Source organism: Dermacentor silvarum, chromosome 5, assembly GCF_013339745.2.
Source record: "Dermacentor silvarum isolate Dsil-2018 chromosome 5, BIME_Dsil_1.4, whole genome shotgun sequence".
Classification (NCBI taxonomy): domain Eukaryota; kingdom Metazoa; phylum Arthropoda; class Arachnida; order Ixodida; family Ixodidae; genus Dermacentor; species Dermacentor silvarum.
This window is the reverse complement of record NC_051158.1, coordinates 33,383,996-33,409,111: the sequence shown is the minus strand read 5'-3', so window position 1 is coordinate 33,409,111 and position 25,116 is coordinate 33,383,996. Positions and strand designations below refer to the sequence as shown.

The 25,116-nt window shown below is 45.8% G+C and overlaps 1 protein-coding gene across 3 annotated transcripts in view; it reads left to right on the top strand.

Annotated features, from left to right (window-relative positions):
• Window positions 1–25,116, top strand: part of LOC119453273 (transmembrane protein 94) — a 55,542-nt gene that overhangs the window by 4,507 nt on the left and 25,919 nt on the right. The window contains exons 3-14 of one of the 3 annotated variants that reach the window (XM_049667680.1): window positions 235–457; window positions 5,345–5,544; window positions 7,487–7,608; window positions 8,424–8,517; window positions 10,303–10,401; window positions 12,719–12,966; window positions 14,325–14,562; window positions 16,136–16,219; window positions 18,117–18,187; window positions 19,074–19,209; window positions 19,892–20,010; window positions 23,613–23,775. In XM_049667680.1, coding sequence (XP_049523637.1) covers window positions 235–457; window positions 5,345–5,544; window positions 7,487–7,608; window positions 8,424–8,517; window positions 10,303–10,401; window positions 12,719–12,966; window positions 14,325–14,562; window positions 16,136–16,219; window positions 18,117–18,187; window positions 19,074–19,209; window positions 19,892–20,010; window positions 23,613–23,775 — 1,797 coding nt within the window. Of the gene's footprint in view, window positions 1–234; window positions 458–5,341; window positions 5,545–7,486; window positions 7,609–8,423; window positions 8,518–10,302; window positions 10,402–12,718; window positions 12,967–14,324; window positions 14,563–16,135; window positions 16,220–18,116; window positions 18,188–19,073; window positions 19,210–19,891; window positions 20,011–23,612; window positions 23,776–25,116 lie in introns of all 3 variants that reach the window. The other 2 variants (XM_037715298.2, XM_049667679.1) reach the window with 2 other exon arrangements.

Here is a 25,116-nt window from a genome sequence, read left to right as displayed (position 1 = left end):
AGTAGGGCCTATTGAGCGGAGCGTGACGATGCGCCCACTTGGCTTCGTTGCATTTGCAGCCAAATGCACTGCACGTCTCTGGCAACCTCCAGACGCAGACCGTGCGCGCGCATCCACACGTGACAGCAAGGTGGTGGCGACGGTTAGAGCATCTGTATAATTGGTATCGCAATAAAGTCTTGCCGTGTGGAAGTTGAAACCTTTCTCAAGTGATTCCTGCCAACCATTTTTCAGACTCTGTGCTGCGTCGACAAAAAGGGGATTCTGTCGTGGCCGAACCCAACGCCAGAAAAAGTGTTCTTCCTCAAGCCGCCACGGTCACGAGGTAGCAACAGTCACACATCCAACTTTGGTGGCTCGGGCAACGTCCGTAACTCGGGCCACTTCGATGCTAGTTCCGACATTGTAACGGAGGACGGACCAACTACACCTGGAGCCGGTGACTCGATGCTTGAGGGTGAGCCGGCTTTGAAAATTTGTGACACACCTGATGGGGTGATTCAGCAACTGTAACGTTTTGTCACCGTGTGGGAGGGCAGGTTTGATCCATGCAAGTAGCTAGGCGGAGCACCAAGAGATGGTGCAAGTGTTGCACGGGGCACTGTAGTTGCCAGACGGGGCACGAGGTGGTGGCACTGGGACTGGCAGGGGGCAGTGTGTGTTATGTGGTGGTGGACACAGAGGGCCACCGAGCGATGCGTGAAGCTCGGTAATGAAGAGTGCTAGCCGAAGTGTAGGCCCGTCAATCCTGACAGCATACTTGTGCAAAGTGAAAAGTGTGTGTGGGATTGTGCAAAGAGACCTCCTGCTTGGCTATGGCGAAGGATTACATTTTAAGATATAATGTAGGCTTGAGGTGCTACTTGTTGAGTGAAGGAGGTGTCGCGTAAACGATTGTTTGAGGTGTGTTTTTGCGTTTTTGGGGAGTTTTCCAGTGTTGTTTAGGAGGCACTAGAGTTCATTCTGTGTTTCCTGGGAGCGCCACACTCCAAGAAAAATTTGCACCCTTTTGGTGCTTATCTTGGCCCCCCAAGCAATAATTGTCATCTGTCTTGCATGTGTTTTCTTTTTTTCAATGCTAAGCTCCCAGTACATTTAGGCCACAAATGACATGTGCATATCAGGTTGCATAGCATTTTCGAATAGAAAGTAGTGAGTGGCAATGTTAAAAAAAAAAGATTGACAGTCACTTAAGTATGCTAAGTGGTTTTAATCTGAAAGCCGCCTTAATCCACATTATTCCATCTTAATCTACCCTAATCCACCTTAATCTACCTTAATCCACGTTAAGTCACCTTAATCCACTTTAATGCATCTTAATTAGGGGCATACGAATATTCAAAACTTTTGAGTAACAAATGGTATTGTCACTATTCATAAATGCAAATATTTTGCAAATACGTTTCTAATATTTCAAAACATCAACTGCACCCAAATAAGCATAAAATTGGAGCAAAATTACAGTAAACTTTCACTCCCGCGGTAATAGTATAGACCAGGGGTTCTCATGCATGTTCATGCCAGGGAACCCTGCTAAGCTTCATGAAGCTCCAAGGAAACCCCCCCCCCCCCCCCCCCGAATCAACCGAATTAAAATGTCCTTAACCGAATGTCAAATTATACTGGGTATCAAGACAAATGAATGCTTACTACATCAACATGCTTTTATTTGCTGAATGAATCAGCAAGTCTTGCTTCTATTTGGCACAAGAGCAGCACGGAAGCTGAAATTCTCATCTCATGACTGATTAGAGCTAGCAGCGGCGAAGGCCTCCCAACATCCTTTGCAGCGCGGCCGCGGCGCGGGTCTTCATCTGAGACACGCTTTTCACTGCCGCGCACATCCCGATTATTTTTTCACTAGTGAGCTGGTCGCCAACAAATTGTCCGCCCATCGCGATGTAGCCGGTGCTCTTCATCTCATGACTGATTAGAGCTAGCAGCGGCGAAGGCCTCCCAACATCCTTCGCAGCGCGGCCGCGGCGCGGGTCTTCATCTGAGACACGCTTTTCACTGCCGTGCACATCCCGATTATTTTTTCGCTAGTGAGCTGGTCGCCAACAAATTGTCCGCCCATCGCGATGTAGCCGGTGCTCTTCATCTTCGACAGCTTTGCACCGAGTCACAGTGAAACTACTGCTTGCCGCAACCGCTGCGGACGAAACCACAGCCGTTATCGACGCGATCATAGACGGCGACCTTGTGGTTCAGTAGGCAGGCGGCCAACGCGCACACCAAGTCAAAACGAAACTACCGTTTGCTCCAACAAGTTCGCATGAAACTACGGTCGCTATCGAAGCGATCATGGATGGCGACTACGCACGCAGCCGATGCGCGCACCGAGTCAAAACGAAACTACTGTTTGCTGCTACCACTGTGGACGAAACTGTAGTGGCTATCGACGCGACCATAGATGGCGAGTACGCACTTATGAAGGCAGGCGGCTAGCCGCCAACGCGGTGTTATGCGCGACGATTAACGCAAGAATAAAGGCTTTGGGGGCACAATTAGACATGAGGCGTTTCGGCGTTGCTGCCAGTCACGTATCGCGTACGATTGTCGCTGAGGACCATAGCAATGCGGACTGCGCCGCTTCGTTTTTGGACGCCGGTGCTGTTTTTGCTCTATTGCAGCGTGCATTTGCGTATTTTTTTATTCTGCCGACGTATACGGCCGTGCGCACGCTATCAGCACCTACCCTGTCTACAAACGGGAGAAATGCGCATGGTGCTAAGTTACGGCCTCGGAGATTCCAGTGCCAAAGCTTAGGCGCACTGCCCATGGCTGCCCGTTTTCGGTGGTTGGGTGGCTACAAGCTGGTTGCGGATTTATTGTGCAGTTCACGCGTTGCCGTTATGCACTGTGATGTGCTTTTTGACACTCGGGCATGGGTAATGGAGGTTGTGTGGATCGAGCGCACCTCGTGCTCGTCGTTTTAGCCACTTGGCGAGCGCGAGATGATGGAAAATTTATCAGTGGCTCGTGGAACCCCGAGCAGGGGCCTGCAGAACCCCAGGGTTCCACCGAACCCACTTTGAGAACCCATGGTATAGACATAAAACATGAGAACTTGCGCAGTAAAGCAGGTTACATCGCTTAGGTAGCCATACTTTACAGGCTGTACAGCGATCATTCGCACTCTCTGAAGAGCCCTGTGCATGCGAAGAATTTACTCGTTGGGTTCTAATGTTTCATTTGTGTTTTTAGTAAACAACTCTTCATGACGTACTATGCAATGACAGAAACTTGCCGGCTTTTAAGTTAAGAATACTGAGATGTGAACATCGTTCTGTATAAATTGTGATAACAGCTGTTAATTATTTGAAAGCTGTTCGAAAAGTATTCAATAGTCGATTCGATTCGTTTTTGGCACTATTTGATTTGTATTCGATTCGGTCTCAAAAATCACCATTTGCACACCCCTAATCTTAATCCACTTTAATTCACCTTCATTCACTTCACTTCACCTTAGTTCGCTTAAGTCACCTTACTCTAACTTGTTCTAACTTTTCAGATACAAATATACAAGATGCTTATGATAGCTTTGTAACGTCTGCTGTCGGACTAGTTGGTGCATGGCTATAAATTGTTTTAGGCGCAAAAAGTAAGACACGGACAACAAAATAAAGGACACGGACTGGTGCGCCAGTCCGTGTCCTTTATTCTGTTGTCCGTGTCTTATTTTTTGCGCCTAAAACCATTTCTAAGCTTATGATTTTTCCTGCCACTCGTTGTGGATAATGCCAGCTTTTCTGCTTCATGGGACATATAATTCTTTCGCATTAAAATAGAAAGCACACTAGATAAAAGATGATTATAGCTTGAGGAATGGTGTGAAATATACAGGGTGTTTCAGCGAACACTTTCAAAATTTATTTAAGGTTGCCTGTGGCAGATAGCCCAATTCTAGTTAATGAGCTGGTCTACTCGAAGAGGCAGACATTACTTACACAAAACATTGCAATGCATAATTGACTAAATAACAAAAATTCACTAATTTAGTTTTTAACTAATTATCTGATGGGCCATATTGCAATTTACAATTTGTAGCCGTGGAGTTCGCAAGGCGGATCCACTTGGAATTAATTCTCAGGATGACACCAGTTTCGAGATAATAATTCCCTAACTTTGAGAAGAAATGCGTTGGCGTTCCAGTTAATTTTGTGCTTCGATGTATAAAGCGACATTTTGGTAAGAAACTAGCTGGAACGCCAATGCATTTCTCCTCAAAGTTCGGGAATTCATATCTCGAAACTGGTGTCATCCCGAGAATTTGTTCCAAGTGGATCTGCCTTGCGAACTCCATGGCTACAAATTGTAAATTGCAATATGGGCCATCAGGTAATTAGTTAAAAACTTCATTATTGAATTTTTGTTAATTATTCGATTATGCATTTCAATTTCTTGCGCAAGTAATGTCCGCCTCTTCGAGCAGACCAGTTCATTAACTAGAATTGTGTTATCTGCCACAGGCAACCTTTAAGAATTTTTGAAAGTGTTCGCTGAAACACCCTGTATTTTTATTAGAATGCAGAGAGTTCTCAGGATTACAAGGTATTTCTAAACATTTCAAAAAGTTGAGTGACCATGGCTGCTATTCACAGTAGTATTTTAGTCTAGGGAATCAAAGGGTCTCTGGAGTCAGGGGATCCTCTTTTATTTCTTTGTGTTTCAGAAAGCCTGTGCAGGCTATGTATTGAGTGTCTCTTGGGCTAAAGGTTTAGTCAGCATGTCATGCTCTCCTCGTGCAAGTAGTACCTGCGAAAGTGCTGTATGGCATCTCTCGCGCTAAATCAAAAGCAGTTATTTTCCAAAACGTACATATCCAATTACATCTATCATCATTTATTTCTTACTTGCATCTTTAAAGCTTAATGTAGTACGTATTTAATTCAGCATACAGAAAATGTGGGGCGTTGCACAACTCTCCTGGGATTCATTGTGTGCGTTTGCTTACCTGTCGAGCCACTACATATTTGTGAGCAAGTATCACAGGACATGGCGTTGTTTTCTTTCTCTCTCACCGTTCTTGATGCTGTTCACTCCCCTGGTTTGTACAGTCAACCACAAAAGTTTGTGGACCACGGCATCATAGAATACATCGAGTTTCCAAGAACTTTACTACTGTAGCCACTAAAACCATACAATACTATGTCATTTGCCTAGTACACAGGCTAGAAACCAAATAACCAGGTTGCGTACCGAGGCATTACATGTTACACACCTACTTGTGAAAGTGCCTCTTGTTTCCGCCTGTTAGCAGTAAATGTCTCAGGAGCTCAGGATAAGTATGTCACATTGCGTCGGTTTGTCGTCATTTTCGCATGCATTCCATTACCAGCAGGGGGCAAGGGACTGACCGTTGACAACGGCCCACTGAGGCACGAGTCAGGAGGCTTGTCGGGCTACGACGCGCCGGACCACATGTACCATCCGGGTACCCACGTTGAGGTGCTGGACCTGACTCATAGCATGCTGTCGGCCTTCGGGGTCCAGTTCGATGACCCCCAGTGGAAGGACTACATCAACAACCTTAAGCCACTTGTGAGTGGGCAGTCTTCTCTCGGAGGGCTTACCCTTCACTCCCCCAAGTTAATTCCAAGAAATGTGCTTGAAATTGCTGAACTTTCTTTCAGATTTGCAAATTTTTCGCACACAATGTTTTAAAAAAACATGTTAACCCATGGCAGTCATGTGTTGGGCCCTTTCCAGCATGTATACATATCGGTTCCAGTCAGATGTCAGGAAATGCTTGGCGTGCACGCGCGCTTGCATGCACTGGTATCTCTCAGGAATTTTTTCAACTAATAATAATTGCACTAAGCAACATCTGAGCAAGAGGGCAGCACTTTTTAGTTGCACATTTGAAGTAATTGATACATGCTTGTTGTGGCACGAAGCACCCAGAGGATGTCAATGTTTTCACACGTGTGTGTTTTGTGGAAAGAACTTGCAAGAGTTAAAGAACCTTAAGACGATTTTAGTGCCGAGGAGGGATGTATTTCACCTTCAGGCAACCAGCAAACATCCTCGGATGAGAGAACTGAAGAAGACAGCAATGATAAGGACCCTAGAGAAAACGTTTCCAGTGGTGATCACCCACAACATGATGCTGGCTGGAGATTACACTGTGCAAAAGTCTCAGGAACGAAACAAATTTTTAGCAATAAATCAGTTACTGTGCGCATGTTGCCCAAAATGCGCGAAATGGTTCCTGACCAGACTGACCACAAAGTGGGTAAATACTGGTGACTGTGAAGGGTTAAGAAAGCTTTGAAACATGTCTGGTGTTAAAGGGAGGCTTCTCCTTGCAAACATTTCCAGTCAAAGAAATTTTGAATAACTAAGTTGGTATTGCCAGTCAAATGCCACGTCTTACCTGGCGGGCCCGCAAAGCATTCCCCACCTTTTTATGGCTGTCACAGTGCTCATGCAGAATGATTTCCGCCATGCTCCACCCATGACCACACTGAGCCTCAATTACTTTACAAGATTGTCTAAAAATTTTTAATGTTTAAAATAAAGAAGAAAGCAAGCACTAATGTAACTCCTTAACTGGGTAGTAAAAACAGGTATGGCATTCTCAAACGATCACTTTCAGTGATAAGAACACTTTCGTGAGATTACGCTTGACTCGGTACGGAATGCATCAATTTCCATGGCTGACGCCATTTCTCTCGCAGTGCCAAGTGCACCATTAAGGACCAGCACCAGGAATGCTGTCGCCCATAGATGTCGAGGCGTCCAGTGCGGAGTCACGCAAAGTCTCATGAAAGTGATCGTTCAAGAATTCTGCCCTAGATTGCCGTTTTAAAAGTTCTATCCATGACCGCGTCCTAAATGAAAAAAAAAAAAAACTAAGAAGATGCCCTGGTTTACTGCCTAAATGAAATTCTTGTTGTTCTGGTGCAAGTATTGCACCTCTCCAAAAAAGTGGTATATCTCCCAGTGGCTTATAATGTATCAAATCTGTCTGCTTTAAATAGTGCCCATACCTGGCTTAGCCTCAAATGCATAGTCAGGTACCAACGGGCTCATATGTCCACCTTGTTGAACTTCGTTCTGATAACCGACGACCAAGTATGATCTCTGAAGAATCCTGAGAATAGGGCAAACTGCCTATATTTGTTCTTAGCACTCCATTTTTGCTTTTTAGTAAGCCATACTTCATAACGTGCAGTGTAATGACAGAAGCTTTACTAACCTTGCAAGAATAGGATTTCGACATTTCTTTATATTAATGACGAAAAAAAATGTTGCTTGTTCAAAAAAAATTAGAAAAGTACTCTATATTTGACTCGATTTCTTTCTGACATTATTCAATTCGTATTCTACTCGCAGCCTCAAAAGTCACTGTTCGCCCACATCTAACAAGCATTAAGCTAATTTAGAAAGAAGTGCTGTAAGTCGACCATGCTATTTTCACAGTTTTGCATCATTGTACATGACTTTCTGACATCACAGTGACTTTTTAAACATTTTCTAGGGCCTGAGCATCCTGCTCAACACTTGCAACCCGGCCACCCAGGAGAAGTACGCCCGCTTCTGTGACCACATCGCTTGTGAGAGCCTCCACAATGAGTCGGCTGTTCCTGTTGTCAACAAGCGGTGAGGCTGTCATTAGGCTGGTTCCCCATCATTGCTGCTTATGTTTTGTTGAGATCTACTCTACTTGGCTGCAGACACCTAGTTTGGTTATGCATCTGGTTGGGTGCGATGTGTTAAAACAGACAAAGGCAACAATTCGGGCCAGTTGGTCTGTCATACTGGGATCCTAAGTGTTATGAAAAGGGATCGTGAGATGGCGCTATCATCCCATGCGGCTATGTTTCACGCTGGCTGGGCTGGCCGAGGGCTCCTTCTGAATTCTCCACTTCCTCTGTCTGTGCAACCCTCCTCCTCCTCCTCTGTGAACTTCGTCAGACGAAATATGAAGTTACGTCTGACCCTCCGGCTCCGCGACTCTCCTGTCTGAACACTCTACATACCTATTGCCGTGTAGCCACACCTGTTCTTGTACCCCAATTCTTATTAAACCCAAATTAACCCCCATTTAACAGAAGTCCAGTGTTCTGCAACCTACTAAACAAGGCATAACTAAACACTAAGAAGCACTGAAAAGACAAGGACAGACACAAGATCGACAACATGCGGCGCTATGCCGATGTCGTGTGTGGCCATGTATATTGGCGTTCGTATGTGTGTCCTTGTCGTTTTAGCGCTACCTAGGACAACTGTATGAAAACAGAACTTGTGTAACTAGATGTCTCTCCCCCCCCCCCCCCCCCCGACTTTCATAGTTATGGCCTAATAGGCTTTGCTGAAGTTAAGGACTTGCGAAAATTTCCGGAGTAAGGTAGTTCCTCACAGAAACCAAGTTGTCTGCGGCACATTGAAAATATAGTTTCTGGTCTTGCCACCAGGTGCCTCTGCGATCTGGCGGTCCAGATGGGTTTCACAGAGCGAGCTGTTGAAGCATACCAGCACCTTCAACACGTGGCACTCTTCAGGCATGTGGTCAGTCTGGCCAACTGGCCTTTCTAATGTTCCTTCGTGGTTTTATAATGCACAGTTTTCGTTGTGCAGATCTCCCGAGTCATTTATTACTGAGCCATGCATCATCTGATGTCACTTCACTCACCTCTCCTAGATCTAGAAGTCAACTCTGGGGCTATGAGAGATGCTGCATTGGACGGCTTTGAATTATTTTGACCACCGGTGGCTCTTTAACGTGCACCTAAATTAGAGTGTACTACTAGAACCTTTTTTTGAGTGGTGCAACTGTGCCTCTCCTCGTGATGCGTTTTGAGTCGGCAGTAGTGGTGACGCTTTAGTCACCAACTATTGAAGATGCATCACGGTGAATTGCGTCGTGCGATAGAGCATGGCCGGTCCATAGCGTGCATCTTGCGTCTGGCCAGACATGCGCTCCAGATCGGTCGTGGTTAGAGCTAGGGTTAGACGCGTTAAATATTCAGCAATGACAATGCTGCTGAACAAGCACCACTTCGTGCCACATGCACAAGAAGACATGATGCTCGTGGCTCAGTAGTTCACTACTTGTATATTCTAGTTCACTGTTCCTAAATATAAGTACACAGGATTTCTTGCATTCTTTTGCGTTCTGCCCCCATAGAAATGCTGCTGTCGCAGCTGGAAACTGAACCTTAACCATGTGCTCAGCAAAACACCATAGCCATTACATCACTGTGATGAGTCCCTAAACGTTTCTAAAGGGAACCACTACACAGAACGGCAGCATTGATACAGGCTAGCTGGTACATTTAGGAGTCAACACAATACAAAATAACAGGACAAAGTAAGAATGTGGAAGACAGTATATAGTTGTCAAGTGAATCTTTGTGGGAAAATAAGGGATGCACCCACCGTAAAAACGCAGAGGACATTGTGTTTTGCTGCTGAACACAAGGTCCCGGGTTCGATTCCCATCTCTTGCGTCCGCATTACTATGATGGCAGAATGCAAAAACATTCGCGGACATAAATTCAGGAGCACATTAAATCACACCCCAGGTGGCCAACATTAATCCGGAGCCCTCCACTATGGTGCTTCTCACAGCCCGTGCATTGCTTTGCTGCACTAAACACTATTATTTGCTTTGCATTAGGGCTTTAATGTTTCTAAAGGGTGCCAAAGCTAATTGTCTGGTAGGTTTATGTGCATACTTGAAAAAAGTTGTGACATGAAAGTTTCGTTTCTTTTTTTTTTTTATTAATGTGTTGAGTAGCTATTCACCTGTAGTAGTTGTAGTATGAAAGTTTGTTTTTTCCAGCCCACTGTGAATAACTAATCGTATCCTCATTTACTGCAACCAGTCTGGTCTTTGGCTTTTAAAGAGTCTTGAGGATTACATAATGTCACAGGCCACCAGCTTAACATAGCTTGTGATCACGTAGTATGACGAACTGTTGAGTGCACTGCAGCTGTGTAAGTGATGCTGACTGTGTGAATGCAGCATTGCTTGGTGACTGGAAGTGACTAGTCTGAGTGACTAAGCCTGGTAGAGACCGAAAGGGATAGTCTAGCCACTTCTAGAAGCCTTGAAAGGGACTAGGTCTGAGGCACTTCTATCCTCGTGTGATGCAGGAAGCTGGTTTCAAACGTGGTGCAACGTCATTACAAAAGATTTGTGATGTCACAGCTTTCAGTGGTGCGCACTCGTTATAGAAAGAAAAGGGAATGGCTCAGTATGACAACTTACCTCCAACCAGATCGTTCGCACGATGTGCGCATGAGTCACAAATTCCTGTCACTTTCTCATTGCCGTTTCCATTGCTGCAGCAACCAGAAGTGGTCCAGAAAGGCAGGCTGGCCCGGTCGCTCAACTTTCCACGCCTCAAGATGCCTTTTCCCAGCATGTGCTGTGCCGTCGTAAAAGAGGTAAGCTCTTGAGATTCTAAAAGCTTGCCTGGTCTGTGTTATAACTGGTGTGCTGGACCGTTAAAGTACACCTTCAGCTTCGGAGTGTAATGAACTTGCAGTCATCACCAACATCGATCAACTGTTTATATACAAGGACATGAAATAAGATTTGGGCAAAATGTGATGTCAAGAAATTAAACTATATATAATTAATTAGACTGCTATATGGAACTCTTACTCAATGAACTTGTTTTTGCATACCAGAACATTTCTTTAACCGTACTTTACTGGTTGGAATCTTTTTTATCAGCCCGTAATATGACATTATTTTGCAGTACATGCACGTCTCAAAAGATTATTGCTTTAATTTGTCAGTTACTTATCTAATAAGAAAATGTGTACATATCACTGCTGTTGACCCCTAAAAGAAATTTTAGAAAGGAAATAAAATGCCTTGCATTTTATGCCTTGCACTTTTAAATGTCCTTGTTTGCTGGCGCTAAATATGCTTTCAGTTTACCGGCACGCCCAACATATGGCAATGCTGAAATAAAATGTCAGGCACCTGATAGCACTCACAGTACTGTAGACTTTCGTTAATTCGACCCCTGTTATTTCAATTTTTTGTTTAATTCAATCCCGACCGCAGGTCTCGGCCGGTGCCCATGCATTTTTGTGGACCCAAACTTTCATTATTTCAATCCTAAAATTGGCTTTCGCCGCGTAATTCGATCTTGGCCAGCCAGAAAGCATGTGCCTTACCCCTGTGGCGATGCCAATAGGTGCAGTGTCTGTCTCATCGGAGCTTAGGGGATAGTGAATGCATTGAACATGTCACGACCCGTCGAAAACACCTATTTTCGGCCAGCCCCTAAAAGATTTTCAAGCAATAACCGTACATCACAATGTGAGATTAGGGTATTTGCCCGATCCTAACATGCATCCTTTTTTTTTTTTTTTCATGAAATTTGAGCCGAAAATTGGCTGCGTGGGGGGCAATTGGATACGAAACCAAATCCGCCTTCACGGCATTTGTATGCATTACCTCATGACACCAATGTACTGCAGCAAAGCTGACCTTTAAAAAAATTGTGTGGCAAAGCTGCTTTTAGGGAACCGGCCGCCAATGTGCTAAACGTATATTTTTCTTGCAATGAAATCGAGTGCATATTAGATTTCTACCTTGTTTAAGAGCTTCAATGTAATTTCTACGTTAGTTTACTGCTTTGTACACTTAGAAAGTATCCGCACATTTGATTCAGAGGGTGTTTGACTCTGGAAAATACTGCCAAGTGAATTGGCAGCGTGTTTTTTTTATGCATCTTGTTTAATTCGGCCCACCGGATGATTTGATCGATTTTGTCGGTCCCATCATAATCGAATTAACGGAAGTTTACAGTACAGTGTAGACCGCTTATAACGTAAGTCGCCGGTGTCGCGAATATCCGCACTTTAAGCGGTACCACACTATAACCAAAACAACGATTTTATTGCGATAGCAATTATCTGGACACTCCAGGCGCATTTCTGCCATCGCTATTGCCGTGAGGTTTCGTATGAAGTCCAAGGCCGATAAAATCGTCACTGCGCGCAGTATGCTGCATGTTGCGAGTGAATGCGTGCGAGGGTGAGCCGGTGATCGTGGCTGAATCTCGCGCATGCAAGGCTACCGGAGGGTGGCGGTCTACTCCGGGTGGCCCAGGCGGCCGAGCCTACCCACCGGGGAGAGCCACGGCGGCGGACGCGCTTTCGCACACCCCCGCCATTGCGTCATTCTGCCCGCTCCGCACGAAGAATGCTGGGATGCGTGGCTGGCGCGGCTCGGCATGGCGGGTAAAAAATAGGAACGAAGCTATTCACGTGCCAACAACGTTTAAGCGCACCTGACAGCGCCGGACACGCCGGTTGCGTCGTATCGTTGGAGTACAGACGCCGGTTGTTCGCCACTGTGACATCGTAGAGCTCGACGCGCGCGTTACGTCGGAGTATACTGCGGCTTTAGAGAAGCGGTCACCGTTTCGGTTGACTGCCGAACTTCCAGGCAGCCGCATTATAACCGGTATTTCGTCTCCCGCAACTGCACAATCAGCGAAACGCATATACATAGAGTGCTATGGGAAAATTAACGGGAGTTTGAAAAGACCGTATTATATCCGGTCCTGCACTATAAGCGGTTACATTATAAGTGGTCTATACTGTACTGTTTAGTTTAACCACTTTCCCAGCATGTCCTTCTGTACCAGTTTTCGACGTAACAAGGCATTTCCTTCTGTGAATCGGACTTTTGTTGCCACTGGTGATAGTCCCTCATCCTGTCTGAACGTGCAACCTGCAGGCACTGTCAGGAACGCTGCAGATGTTCACCCAAGGCACCGCAGACCTGGTTCTGGACATGTGCTCCGAGTACTGGGACGGCCGAGACCTGTGTCCCCTGAGCGACTCCGACCGCAAGCGGATTCTGGACTTCTACCAGCGGTCCAGCCTAACCTCCTATTGCTTGGCATTCGCCTACGCTCCACTGCTGCCATCGCTGCTTCTCAACCCGGCTCTCGAAGGCAGCTACCTACAGCTTCCACCTGATAGGTACACACAGAGCTTTCTGTGTTTAACTCCAACAGCACATAACCCTTTACAGACTCATGTTGCCTGAAATCTTCCTTTTTTCTTGCCGAGTTTAGGTTTTGAGCATGGAGTTTTTGTCTAAATGTCTTTGATCAACATTGGATGAGAGACAGCAAGCGTCATTTGTTAGATTGGACCAGGAACAGAGGACGTAGCCACAACCTAGTTGTCCCTACTCGACACAAATGGCACCAATACAGTTGTGCCATCTGTGCACGTATTTCAGAGGCAGCAACGGGCAACATAGTAGTGGACGAGGACGACGTTAGGTGCATTTCGAAGAAGTTGTTCTTAAAGAGATGGCAATGTGATCTGCTACTGTTGCCAAAAAGGAGTTCGGAGCTGGAGGAATTGCTATCACCAGTGGCAACCTTATTGCGATAAGCATCTTCACCTATCTGTTTTACAGCACACGGGGCCTAGCGCCGTTGGAAGCGTACTGCACGCTTTTAGTCAGCAGTAACACAAACGCGCCACAGTTCCCTGCTGCAGGCAGCACGATGTGAGTGTCACGTTTCGCTCCGGTGGCATCCGGTGTCAGCTACCAGCGCGATTTCGTTTCGGTTTCCTGTCACCATCCTAAAACACTATGCAGTAGGAAAACAATAAAACGTGTCTCAGGCTACCGGAGCCTCACCAGCTCGACGCACGTCAGCATCTCGTACCACAACGGTTTGCACAACCCTTCGCATTACGTAGATGTCAACTAAAGTTGAGCCTGTCAGATTTTTAGTTGCTTCAGATCGTACATTTTCCCAGTTAGTATGTTCTTATATCGCTTTTTTTTTTTTCAGAAACGTGTGAATGAGGTTCTGCTGTATTTGCTAAGCAATGAAGTACTAAAATGTAGGCTCAGAAAAACAAAGGGCCGGGCAAGGTAGTTGCAGATTCATGACTCGAAAACTGCACATGTTGCCGCCTTCTCATCGGTGTCCTAAGGCAGTATTCTTGGATGATCACTTTCGGGGATAGCTTCAGTTTCGCAAGATTCTGTGTGACTGTAGTGCTGGACATGTCGGCGTCTGTGGGCTACAGCATGCCTGGCACTGTATCATCAATGATGCGTCTCATAGATGCCGGTGCATCCAGCGCTAGACATACGAAATCTCTTGAAAGGTAAAGCATCTTCTAAAGAGATCACCCAAGAAGAAGAACAGATCATCCCTGGTCCATTCACGCTGTTACAGCCATGAGAGTGTACTCGAACTTGCATGCTCCTCAACTCTTCTGGACACTACAGTGCACCTGCTCTGTCACTCTGCCACTGTGTTCCAATGCTCAGAGACTACAGTGGCATTTCGTGCTCGCACATCATGCAGTAGTCACCTGTTTCGCTCATCCGGCAAGAAGGTGGGCGGAGCGGCGCTGACCCTAAGCGTTGGTCCGGAGGCCGACAAGACGCAGAGCCACCACCTGAGCACGGACTCCGTGTGCCACGACGAGGAGACGATGGTGATGGACGCGGCCGGCCGGGAGCAGGCCCTGGAGGCCACCGTGGAGCGGCTCAGGAACCAGGTGTTCATCGGCATGGTCACCATGCAGTACCAGGCCTGCCCGGTCAGTTCATTCACCCGCCATTTGTTCTGGTGTTTGGTGCAGTGAAATCTCAGTACAATGAACTTCAGGGGACCGCGGCAAAATGTTTGTTATTCTGAAAGAAACGTATATTAGGCCACTGTCATACATCTCGTAGAGAAGGAGCCATAGCTTAAAATTTTACGAATCTTTTTTTTTTTGTATGGCTGGCACTCTTTGCTTTTCATTTTTCCTCGAACAATAAGGGAGTGGAATGTTCTTCCTCCAGTAACTGTATACATAGCGTCAAATGAGTATTTTTACCACGCTTTGAGTATTTTACTGGGATGTCAATTTGTTTTCTTCTAAGCCTGTGAGGTCAGTGTACCGCTGCTGGTCTCTAACGCACGTGCAGGTCTTGAACATTTCTCGAGGGGGCATGTGTTTTAGGAAACTTCCTTGCCATTGTAGTGGTGTCAATCACATTATGGTTTTTGTTAAAGAACAGTGTGTTTCATTGGTGTGGTCAGCAATGTGGTGGCCAGTTTAATTAGTGGTGGGGTCATCACCAAGCAGCACCAGCTCTGCCAGATAAGCATATGTTTGCTCGCACAAGTGATCCATTGAAGAGCGCTTCTTTCATCATAGAACTGCTAATGTTGAATGATCTCCCAAGAGCCTTGCAGTCACATTAAAAATTTTGCTTTTTTTTTCGTGTTTAAGACGGTGCATTCTGTTTCATTGGTGTGGTCACTGCTGCAGTCACCAAGATGATGCAGTCATTACCAAGCAGTATGAGGCCTGCACCTTACCATGGAAAATTGCCTCTTTCTTCCAGAGAACTGCCAGCTTCTCACAATTTTTCCAGGAGCCTCGTGACCATATTCATAAATGTAGCGCAACGCGACACTGCTCCTCGACTTTGCCAAGCTGAGGGCAGCTGATGAAGTTGTCGTTTAACAATTTCCAAGCGATAATTTAATCTTTCAATGTTCACTGGAAGGCACTGAAGTGAGTAGGCATCTCTGAACCAACAACTGCTCTTTAAAGTTATCACAGAGCAGTCTGGTTGAATAGCAGCTGGTTACTTGAGTCAATAATAAGCTTCCCTTCACTCAACAAAGCTGAGAAAGAGCATTAGGTTGAGTGTATCAGCAAGTAATGGCTTTAGACATTCAAGACTATCTTTACATGTTCAGCTGCATTAGGTGAGAGCAGAGGCTAGCCAAGCAGCATTGTGAATTGCATCAATGACCCAGCATGCTCCTGAACAGGTTGCAAAGTCAACATTAGATGTGCGTCAAAGAACAGCACTTGCTTAGAATGAATGAACGCCTCTCGGCTTGAACAATTAGGTAGTTCTGTCATTGAACAAAACTTTCTTATCTGAACACTCGCAGAGCTCTCTCCTGGTCAGCACCCTGCTTATATTACCAGAGGACATTGGTTCGTATTTAATAGTTTACACTCAATCCCATCATTAAAAGCTTGTTGCTTTGAATGATAGACTTTGTTGCAATTTGGAAGCTGCCCTTGTTTCCTCAATATGTGCTTAATGTTTGCATTATTCTACTGTTAGTTGCTCTAAAAAACTCAATTCGTGGTCTTGGTGCAGGACTTTGTGAAGCTTGTGGAGCAGCTCGAAGATGCCTGCATCCGGTTTGTTCACTTCTCCAAGGAGAATGAACTGCGTAGCCGGGTAGGTGCACAGTCACCTTTTAACAAGCATCACGGCGTTGTTGCTGCTGCTGTGCTGTCGTCGTTGTTGTGTTAACTGCTGCTCTTGTTGCGGTTGTCATCGTTGTTGTCATGGTCACTGTTTTTGATGTTATAATTTATGCAGTTCTACTAAGAGGAAGGGTTACTCGCGGTTTCAGAGAGCATGAAGTTTTGTCCTCAAAGCTTGTACCGAAATAATAGAGTTCTAAAATAGGAGCCCCAAATGTTTTGTGGCTCCAAAGAAATAACATCGTCGCCACTGCACATGTCTGAGATCCAAACTGTGTACGGGGCTTGCATCAGTTACGCTCTTTTCCAGATGAATAGCGTGTCACCACAGACTTGCCTCAAAAGCTTTTAATTTTAATCTACAAATGTGACACTGAAGTGGTGGCTCTCACCTGGGGCCAAGTCTGGCCTGACTTCTGAGTAGCTGACACCACCGCAGTTCAAATAATTTCACACATTCATCGCCATGGTTGCGTGTGGCGATGTCTAACACTCCCTGGGTCAGATCTTGGGAACATACACAATAACCCAAGTAAGTGGATGGGGTGGCGCAGCTACCACCGTAGCTCAACTGGTAGAGCATCGCATGCATTGCACGGAGGTTGTGGGTTCGACTCCCACCGGCAGCAAGTTCCCTTTTCTTCCGCTTTCATTCAGGGTGTCGAACCGAAAAGTTTTCGGGTTCAGTTCCGGTTCAGCTACGGAGCAAAAAAAATATAACGATTTGAACCAGTTTGAACCGGTTCACACGGGTTCATAACGGTTTGAAATTACTGTGCTGTTTCTTCCAGTTTAATTGTCCTATTTCGCAAACTTGCGGTAACCTACACCAATGGCCTACTACCAACTGTACCTCTACCAAGTAGTAGAAACTTAGGCAATGCTGATAATTCCTTGCAGTTTGAAAAAACATTTTTATTTATTAATCGCGTACTTATTTGCTCTGTAGATTCAACAGAGGCTTTTTCATTCCTGTTTCACCGTCATTGTCACATGAAGCATTGACGTCACACCTGATGCCAAACACAACCGCAATGAGCGTCAGGAATTTCAACGCTATAGATTTCTCTCGTGAGTGTACAGTTGCATTACAACTGCACACACAGGCCGACCGCGTACAGCATTAAAACAGAATAAGAAGTTGAACAGAATGGTTATTGACCCTTTGTACGAGACCCACAAAGAGCCCACATTTTTACCGCATAAAAGCCAGCCTTGATTGCACAAAACATAACAACATAATGAGTGTCAGAAATGAGTTGGAAGTTATTTGAAGTAATTTGAGTGTTAGCACGGGAATCGTTTGCCGACTGCAGGTGGGATTTCAGCATTTGTCCAACGTTTCGCTTCTGACATGCCCTTCATTGGGTCTACAGGGCCTTCTGAACCATTTGTCATAACCAGATTGGAATAGTTCCTCTAATAAGTTCTGGTTTGGGTTCAGCTACAAGATGACGGAAAAATAGCGGTTCGGTTCTGGTTCAGCTGAGAATGACGGTTCAGCTCTGGTTTTCGGTTTAGTTTCAGTTCGGTTCGACCCCCTGCCTTCATTTCCCTCTTTTTCTTTTTTTTTTATTGATAGTAGGGAACTTGCCACAGATTTCATCCACATTCTTAGTTATTTCTACAATTGAATTAAATGAGCAGTTCATTTCTCCTATGCTTTTCTAGGCCTCATTGTCAGTTTCACATGGTCGCTACAAGTGATTAAACACATCAACTCCCCAGATTCTGTGCCTTCATTTTATAAATTTAGGGGAGTTTGGCCCTTAGCTATTTGACTGTGCTTTCCTCCTTCATTTCTGCCTTTTCAAAAGTTGTTGTGACTATGCGTTTTCACATGTCTGCACTCTCACTTATTGTCACAGGGCTTCTCTGAGAAGATGGGCCTCGAATCTGGCTGGAACTGCCACGTCTCTCTGCTCAGCGACCGGCACAGGTGAGGCCCACATACCACGCATCTCACTCTGCCGCCAGCACCTCGAAGAAAAAAATTGTTGTACCTGAAATGGAAAACAGCACCCGAATGACACTAAAGTTAACAAATGCTTGTCTCCGACAGTGAGCACCTGTTCACTGTTAGAGCCAAGGACGAGACATCGAAATAGCCGGAGGAAATGCATTGTTTATTTTTTGCCAAGTGCGCAAAGTACACTGAGATTAGCGACATAGGTGGTGTCCGAAACTTGACGTCTGCGACATGTTTCCGGCTCCCACAATAGCTTCCTCCGTCGCGTGCAACCAGCGAAAGCATAGCCTTCGAGATCCACATTATCTTTTTTAATCCAGAGGGCGCCACGATTAGGGCATGGGTTTGGACACCACCTATTCAACGAAAAGAAAAGAACATATTTTGTGCAAATGTTTTCATCAGTAAGTTTGTTGCCTGTGGGCAACACCACAACAACACTGTACGCGAGCTTCACCCCAAGCCTCCTATGGCTGTGTGCGTAGCTTGTACAGAAAGTTCCTGGCGAATGTGAAACAGAGGTGTACTACATTTTGTTTGCTCTGCATCACCTGTGTGATACCACTGCGACTGAGGATATTGCATTGGTCTTTCTCCTCTGACCGTTAATGCCTGGAGCTTGCACTGGTCTCATTAAACTTTTTCTAAGCCCCCTCAAAACCAATATGTATCAGTGATTGTCAAGACTAATCACGTAAATGAAGCCAGCCTGAGTTATTTACGCATCACGTTGACTAAATCTCAACTTAGCTGTTGTATCATGCCAGCATTTTCCAGAAATGCCTGTTACAGAAACACTGCAGCTGCACCCGCTGCATGCCGCCACGTTTCGCAAATGGCAAAAATTTTTTCTCAGGACCGACAGCAATGCGTCAACCTGCCACCAATCACAGATGTCGGCCAGGAGTGTGACATCCGTTCCCTCGAGTAACCTGGCTGTGGTGGCAGGCGACCCTCACGGAGTCAGCATCGTGGACGGCAAGTCGACGAGCGTACGTCATGTTACATGTGCATGTCCCTATAAAAAACAAAATTGTAAAATGCAAGGTGTGCGTAATTTTTTATGGCGAATCTTGGCCCTAAGTGTTGGGTCTTGGCCTCAATTGCAAGAGCATCATTAAATGATGATGGTGATGATTTAATGGCATCACCTTTGATACGGGGCAGTGACAAATAGTCACCTAGCCTGCTTGATTTAATCGGGTATGCTATACATATTTTTATCTAGCATTTTTGTATACATCTCCTTAGCTTTTTTTTTTTTTTAACTTTAAAAAGGTTTATAACTAAAGGTGTATAATGTATGGTGTGGTCAGACGCATGAAAATACAATACCAACTACAGTGTAATCTCGATACGATCTTCACGGGAACCGGAAAATAAAACATGTCATCCGAAAATTGTATTATCCAAACATGATCCTGAATAAGAAAAAGAAATGGTATATAAGAAAACAACATATTATCCCCAAAAACATATTGTGCAGAATCGTATCAACGAGATTCCACTGTATTGTAGATTTCCATGGTATCATTCTTGAGTGCCCCTTTAAATGAGCCTAAAGCTCGAGCTGTAATTTGGCATGCAACGAATTCGTAGCAGACAGTTAAAGATTGCCATCACATCGTCAATTGTTGTCAAACCTTTACAACATGTCATTTCACCTTTTTTCAGCTTGCATTCAAAGATTTGCACTGGTTCGGCACGCAGGCTCCACCGCGGAGCATCAGCGCCCCCAACCTGGTGCACTCCGAAGTGATTGGCGGTCGCTACGGTGATTCGCCGCAGTCTCGGTGAGTTCCGAGCGATTCCGGTAAGCCACGTGCGTTAGTGCACGTTGACGAGTGCATGTGTGCGTGTTAACAGCTAGGCTTGCATCTACAAGAAACTTTATGCGCACAAGATGAGGACAGAGAACAGGCTAAGACACACGTCTTCTCTGTCCTTGTCTTATGCACATAAAGTTTCTTTCATGTCTTACCAACATGCCCAAACAGTTTCTTATATCTGCTATCAGAACAGCGAGGCTTGCAACTGCAATTTTTTTTTTATGTCTCCTATCGAAGTAACGTACGATTGATTATTTGATTATTATGCAGCACCTTCGTACCACACATGGACCCGTTTGAGGCACAGTTGAATGCGTTAGTTTGGCGGGTGAAGGGGTAGCAGATAGCTCTAGAAGAAAGACTGGTTTTTCAATAAAGGTTTTCTTCACTTTAGCTTAGCACGACATCACACAATGTTGCTGCCTAGCTACCAGTGTTGCTTCTTGCAGCATGTCTTCGGCTATTCTCGGAAACAACAATATCTACATTGTATTGTACAGTTAACCTCAATATGATGAAGTTGGCAGAATCAGCACTTTACTTCCTTGTGTATAAAAATTTCATTATACTGAAATTTTACCTTGTTATGCAAACAAGTAGTCGCCATCGAATTTTTCTCTCACGGAAGTGGCCTTAAAATTTTCCTTAATTGTCGGGCACTCAGAAAAAAATTAATTTTAATGAGAAAAATTGTTATTTCTTTGAATGTGAGAGTCAGCGGCCCAAGATACGGTTTAATGCTGTGTCAATTTCACATCAGCGGTCAAAGTGAAGCCTGCAAAGCTTTCGCGTCCACTTCGCCGCGTCGCCCGCAGTGGGACGATGCTATCAGCTGACAGGCCTCCACACAATCCGGCCAATGCAGTATAAAAACCCGTCAGGCTCCACAAAGAAAACTTCGCTTTAAAATTGCATGAAAGTGAGGACGGGCAACAAGCTGTTGCTCACAGCAGCCATGTTTGTTGTAAATTTGTAACTTTGTGCAAGTGTGTAGTGTCTGAAAAATGAAGCAAGATCTGGTATGGCATCCAAAATTTTGGTAGCTGGTACGCATTATTTCTAGTACTAGTTTTATGAGTAAGGAGGTCGCAGTTTCACCCGAGAGGCAAAGCATTGATAGTGATAGCAACGTATTAGACAACTACGCGAAGGTCTGTTGTCTTATCGGCCGTATAAATTGCATTAAACAATCTCTTGCTAATTAAATTGAAAAGCATGGTGGCAGGCACGCAAAGGCAGACGTGAACGGATCTCACTGGAGGACAGCGAACACTCACTACTACAACGCTGGCGTGTTGAAGAGTGCAGGCAGAGGGGAATGAACTCATCTGCCTCTCACTTTAACGCATCTCCGAAACTTGAGATTACACGACCGCCATGACTGTATGGGTGGGAAGATTACTGTTGTTGCCACACTAGGCAGGGATAACTAGTTGACCACTAAAAAACCACCAAACTGAGCGCTGACACAACGCACGTTCGGAATACAAAACTATACGCCGCATAGAATGAGACGATATGAATGCACAATGCACTGTGTCTTCACCACAAGCCAGTTATTACCTCCGAAATTGGGTGGTGCACGTCACGGGGGGGCGAATCCGCAGGCCATGACCAGCTGCATTAGCCACAACTGGCAATGATTCTGCTCCACCGTGACAGCCGCTTTTGCCATGCAACACGGTGTTTGAGGCTTGCGTTCACATGCAACCACATGTAATTCGACCTTCTGACCATCTGCGTACGCAACTGTTTCTGTTTATTGCTTTGGTATTCCTTTGCGGCGACAGTGGAATTTCATTACATTTAAATCGCGTATAAACACACTCTGTTATATTGAAGTTCAAAATATGTGGTGGTCTAAGGACAAAAAATTATAAAAAGTTAAATATAATCAAACGCCTCTATAACGAAATGACCTGTATAACGAAGGATTCATTGTGTTCTTTCATGTTATACACGTTTCATTCCGTAATTTCTTTTACAGAGTGTTTAAAATCACACATCAGGCACATTGGGGGAAAAAAAAAAGTCACAGGCCTGCGCGGCACATGCAGCACAGTCACAGCGTAAGCTGGTGGAGCGGCTCAAGAGTAGCTCCAATTTGGGCACCACACACAACAGGATCTTCGCGGCAGTCTGTTCGCCTCGTTTTGACAAGAACGATCTGAACTGTCCGCCCAGCGTCGACTTACATGTCGGGCGCACCGCGTTGCAGGTACATTAACTAGATGGCGCCACCATACTGGCGGAGGCTTGGCAGCTCAGGAACGCGTTGATTACGCACCTCGTCTGAATCGCATATCGTCGTCTAGTAACATTGGTCGTCTGCGCCTGCGGACGCTGTGTTTGCAGGCAACTTACCTAGATGGCGCCACCATACTGGCGGAGGCTCGAGTCGTCACACCCTGCGTTTGTCTTAAATAGGGTATTTTCGGTGGCCCGATAGGAAGCGCCTGCGTGGCTCAGTGGTAGAGTATCCGGCTCCCACGCAGCGGGCTCTGGTTAGATCCCGGCGGGAATCGGGTACTTTTTTCGCGTTTCTGGCGATAGCGGTTACGCGGGGACGCTGGCTGGCGGCATCATCGCAACCCGAAACGGCTATTGGAATGAGCCCATAACAGCTTACGCTTTAAAAAACTTCTCAATTATACCTTCATCGTCACTTCATCAACATACTATTTTAGATGCTTTTAGATGAAGCAGTTTATCACACCCTATTTCTTTTTAACACTGTATTTCCTTTCAAATGTGTTACGCTTTATTCATACTCAAGTCATACACATAGGTAGGCCAAAGATGTATAAACATTTTAGTGTTACTTGTTGTTATTATTATTCGATTTGCATACATAAAACAATCGCAGAGAGGAGAAAGAGAGCTAACTGGCGACTGCCACCAGAAAGGGCACAATGCCTGTGACTTTAGAAGTGAAAAGGTAAATTCAGTATTGTATAAGTCGTCAGTTACATAATTGTGCATGCAAATTGTGTGCTACCTAAATGTTACATGGGGGATGACGTTTAGCCAAATCCACAGGTACTAACCATCATTTTCCACACTGGCTGGTTTTGGCTCCCGTAGACACTAACGAAAGATTCTGCTATAGTAACTTTTTTTACAGAACTCTGTGCCGATGACGGCTAGATTGATACACGAGGCATTACACAGTCTCCAAGCTCGAGCAACTGATGCACGCAACACGGCGTCGGTGCCACTGCTTGTCCATAGGCAGTGGTTGTCTTCTTTATCATATTGCCATAGACTGATGGCAGCTCGCAGTTTCAGTTTATTATTCATTCAACATACAGTGAGTGGACTACAGGTGGTATACAGGCAGATGGTCCGACAGCCAGACTGCAACAGGCTCCTCGGTTAATATATTGAAAGGAAACATGTGAAAAGAAATAACGTATCAAATATAGAAGAGAAACATAAAAAAAGGCAGCAAACTACAATAAACGAAAGACTAGGGAAAAAAAGAAAGAAGATAAACATTGTCGCTTGATATATACCGCGTGATATATGTCTCGTTGGAAAAGAATGCTATCATTCCTTTTTCCTAGTACGAGTGCCAACAGGACGGGAGACACCGCAGGAGGAAATGCGAGCGGCGACGAGTCTGACCCTCTGTGGACTCACGGTGACTCGGCGTGCCCTTCTCCGAGCAGTGCCACCGAAAGCAGCACCGACAGGGGAGCACCAGTTGCCTTCGACATCTCCAATCGGGTGAGCTAGTGTCAAATGTCTTCTGTGTGTGAGGCTGTAGGTGAATATGAGTAGCTGGGGAATCCAAAATACAAAGAGATCGACTGCGTACTGTGTCAGTGGAATCCAATCCCAGCCGCATCTCGGTGGGAGCAAAATACAGAAATGTTTGTGTGCTAATATTTGGGTGCTTAACCCCAGGGGGTCAAAATTAATCTGTAGTGCCTGCTACAGGGCACCTCATAATGGGATCGTCATTATGGCACGTAAAACCCCAGGATTTATTTATTGTTGAAGAACAGCTGGTGTTTTTTGTACTTGATGCACAAGGGGGGGGACATGGCGCGGGTTTTACTGCACCATGAAGAATAAAAAGTCACAGGCCTGCGCGGCACACGCGGCACAGTCACAGTGTAAGCTGATGGAGCGAGCGGCTTAAGAGTAGCAATTTCGGCACCACGCACAACAGGGTCTTCGCGGCAAAGTCTCTTCACCTTGTTTTGATGAGAATGATCTGAACTGTCCAGCCGGCGTCGACGACGAGCTGCGGCTTGTAATGCTCTCTGCACAGCAGTCTGCTGAGCCCGATGATGCCTAGTTGTAGCCGCGCACGTAGCTCTACGATTCGCTTCTTCAGCAGCGGTTCATACTGTCATGAGTAAGAGGCCTGTGGCGAGAGAAAAGAAAGAAGAGGACGAGGTGAACGGAGCGTTCCGAACGGCACGAGACCTCGAGGCACGTGACCCAGGCGTAATCGAGAGTGAAGAGACGCTGAGCAGGGATTGTCGACGTGGTTCTGGGCCAGGAAGGTCGCATCGTCAGCAACGCACTGGCAACGGGAGACTTGGAGGTTCGGTCGAGTCCGTGATGCTGGCAGTCCGAGGTGCAGCCGTCGACCTCAGAGAACGTTCGAGTAAGGCTCCTTGGACCAGCTGCAGCATCACACAGCAGGGCCGGGCACTCTAGAGAGGATCCCCCTTCTTCGGCAGACCTAGCGCGTTCGATAATCCCCGGGACGCCATGTCGGCACTTGAGAAAGGAGCCGGACGGAAGCAACGGCTGAACACGTCGTTAGGCCTAAAGCGTCAGGTCTGTCTGCGACGTCAGCATCAGCGACCGGGACAAGCAGGCGTCCACCAAGGCGACGACGTCGTAAAGATCGTCAGGAAGCAACGACTCCGAAAGAGACACGACGTGACTTGGACGAAAAACCCCACGAGTCAGCGTCAAGAAGCGTGAGGATATTCCACGTAAGCGGCGACGTAGCCTGACAGGCCAGACTTGTTAGACTGTGAGGAGTGTAGGATTAAGACTGGCTTAAAGGGACAGCTCAATTAGCTGATAGTATAGTATAGCCTATAC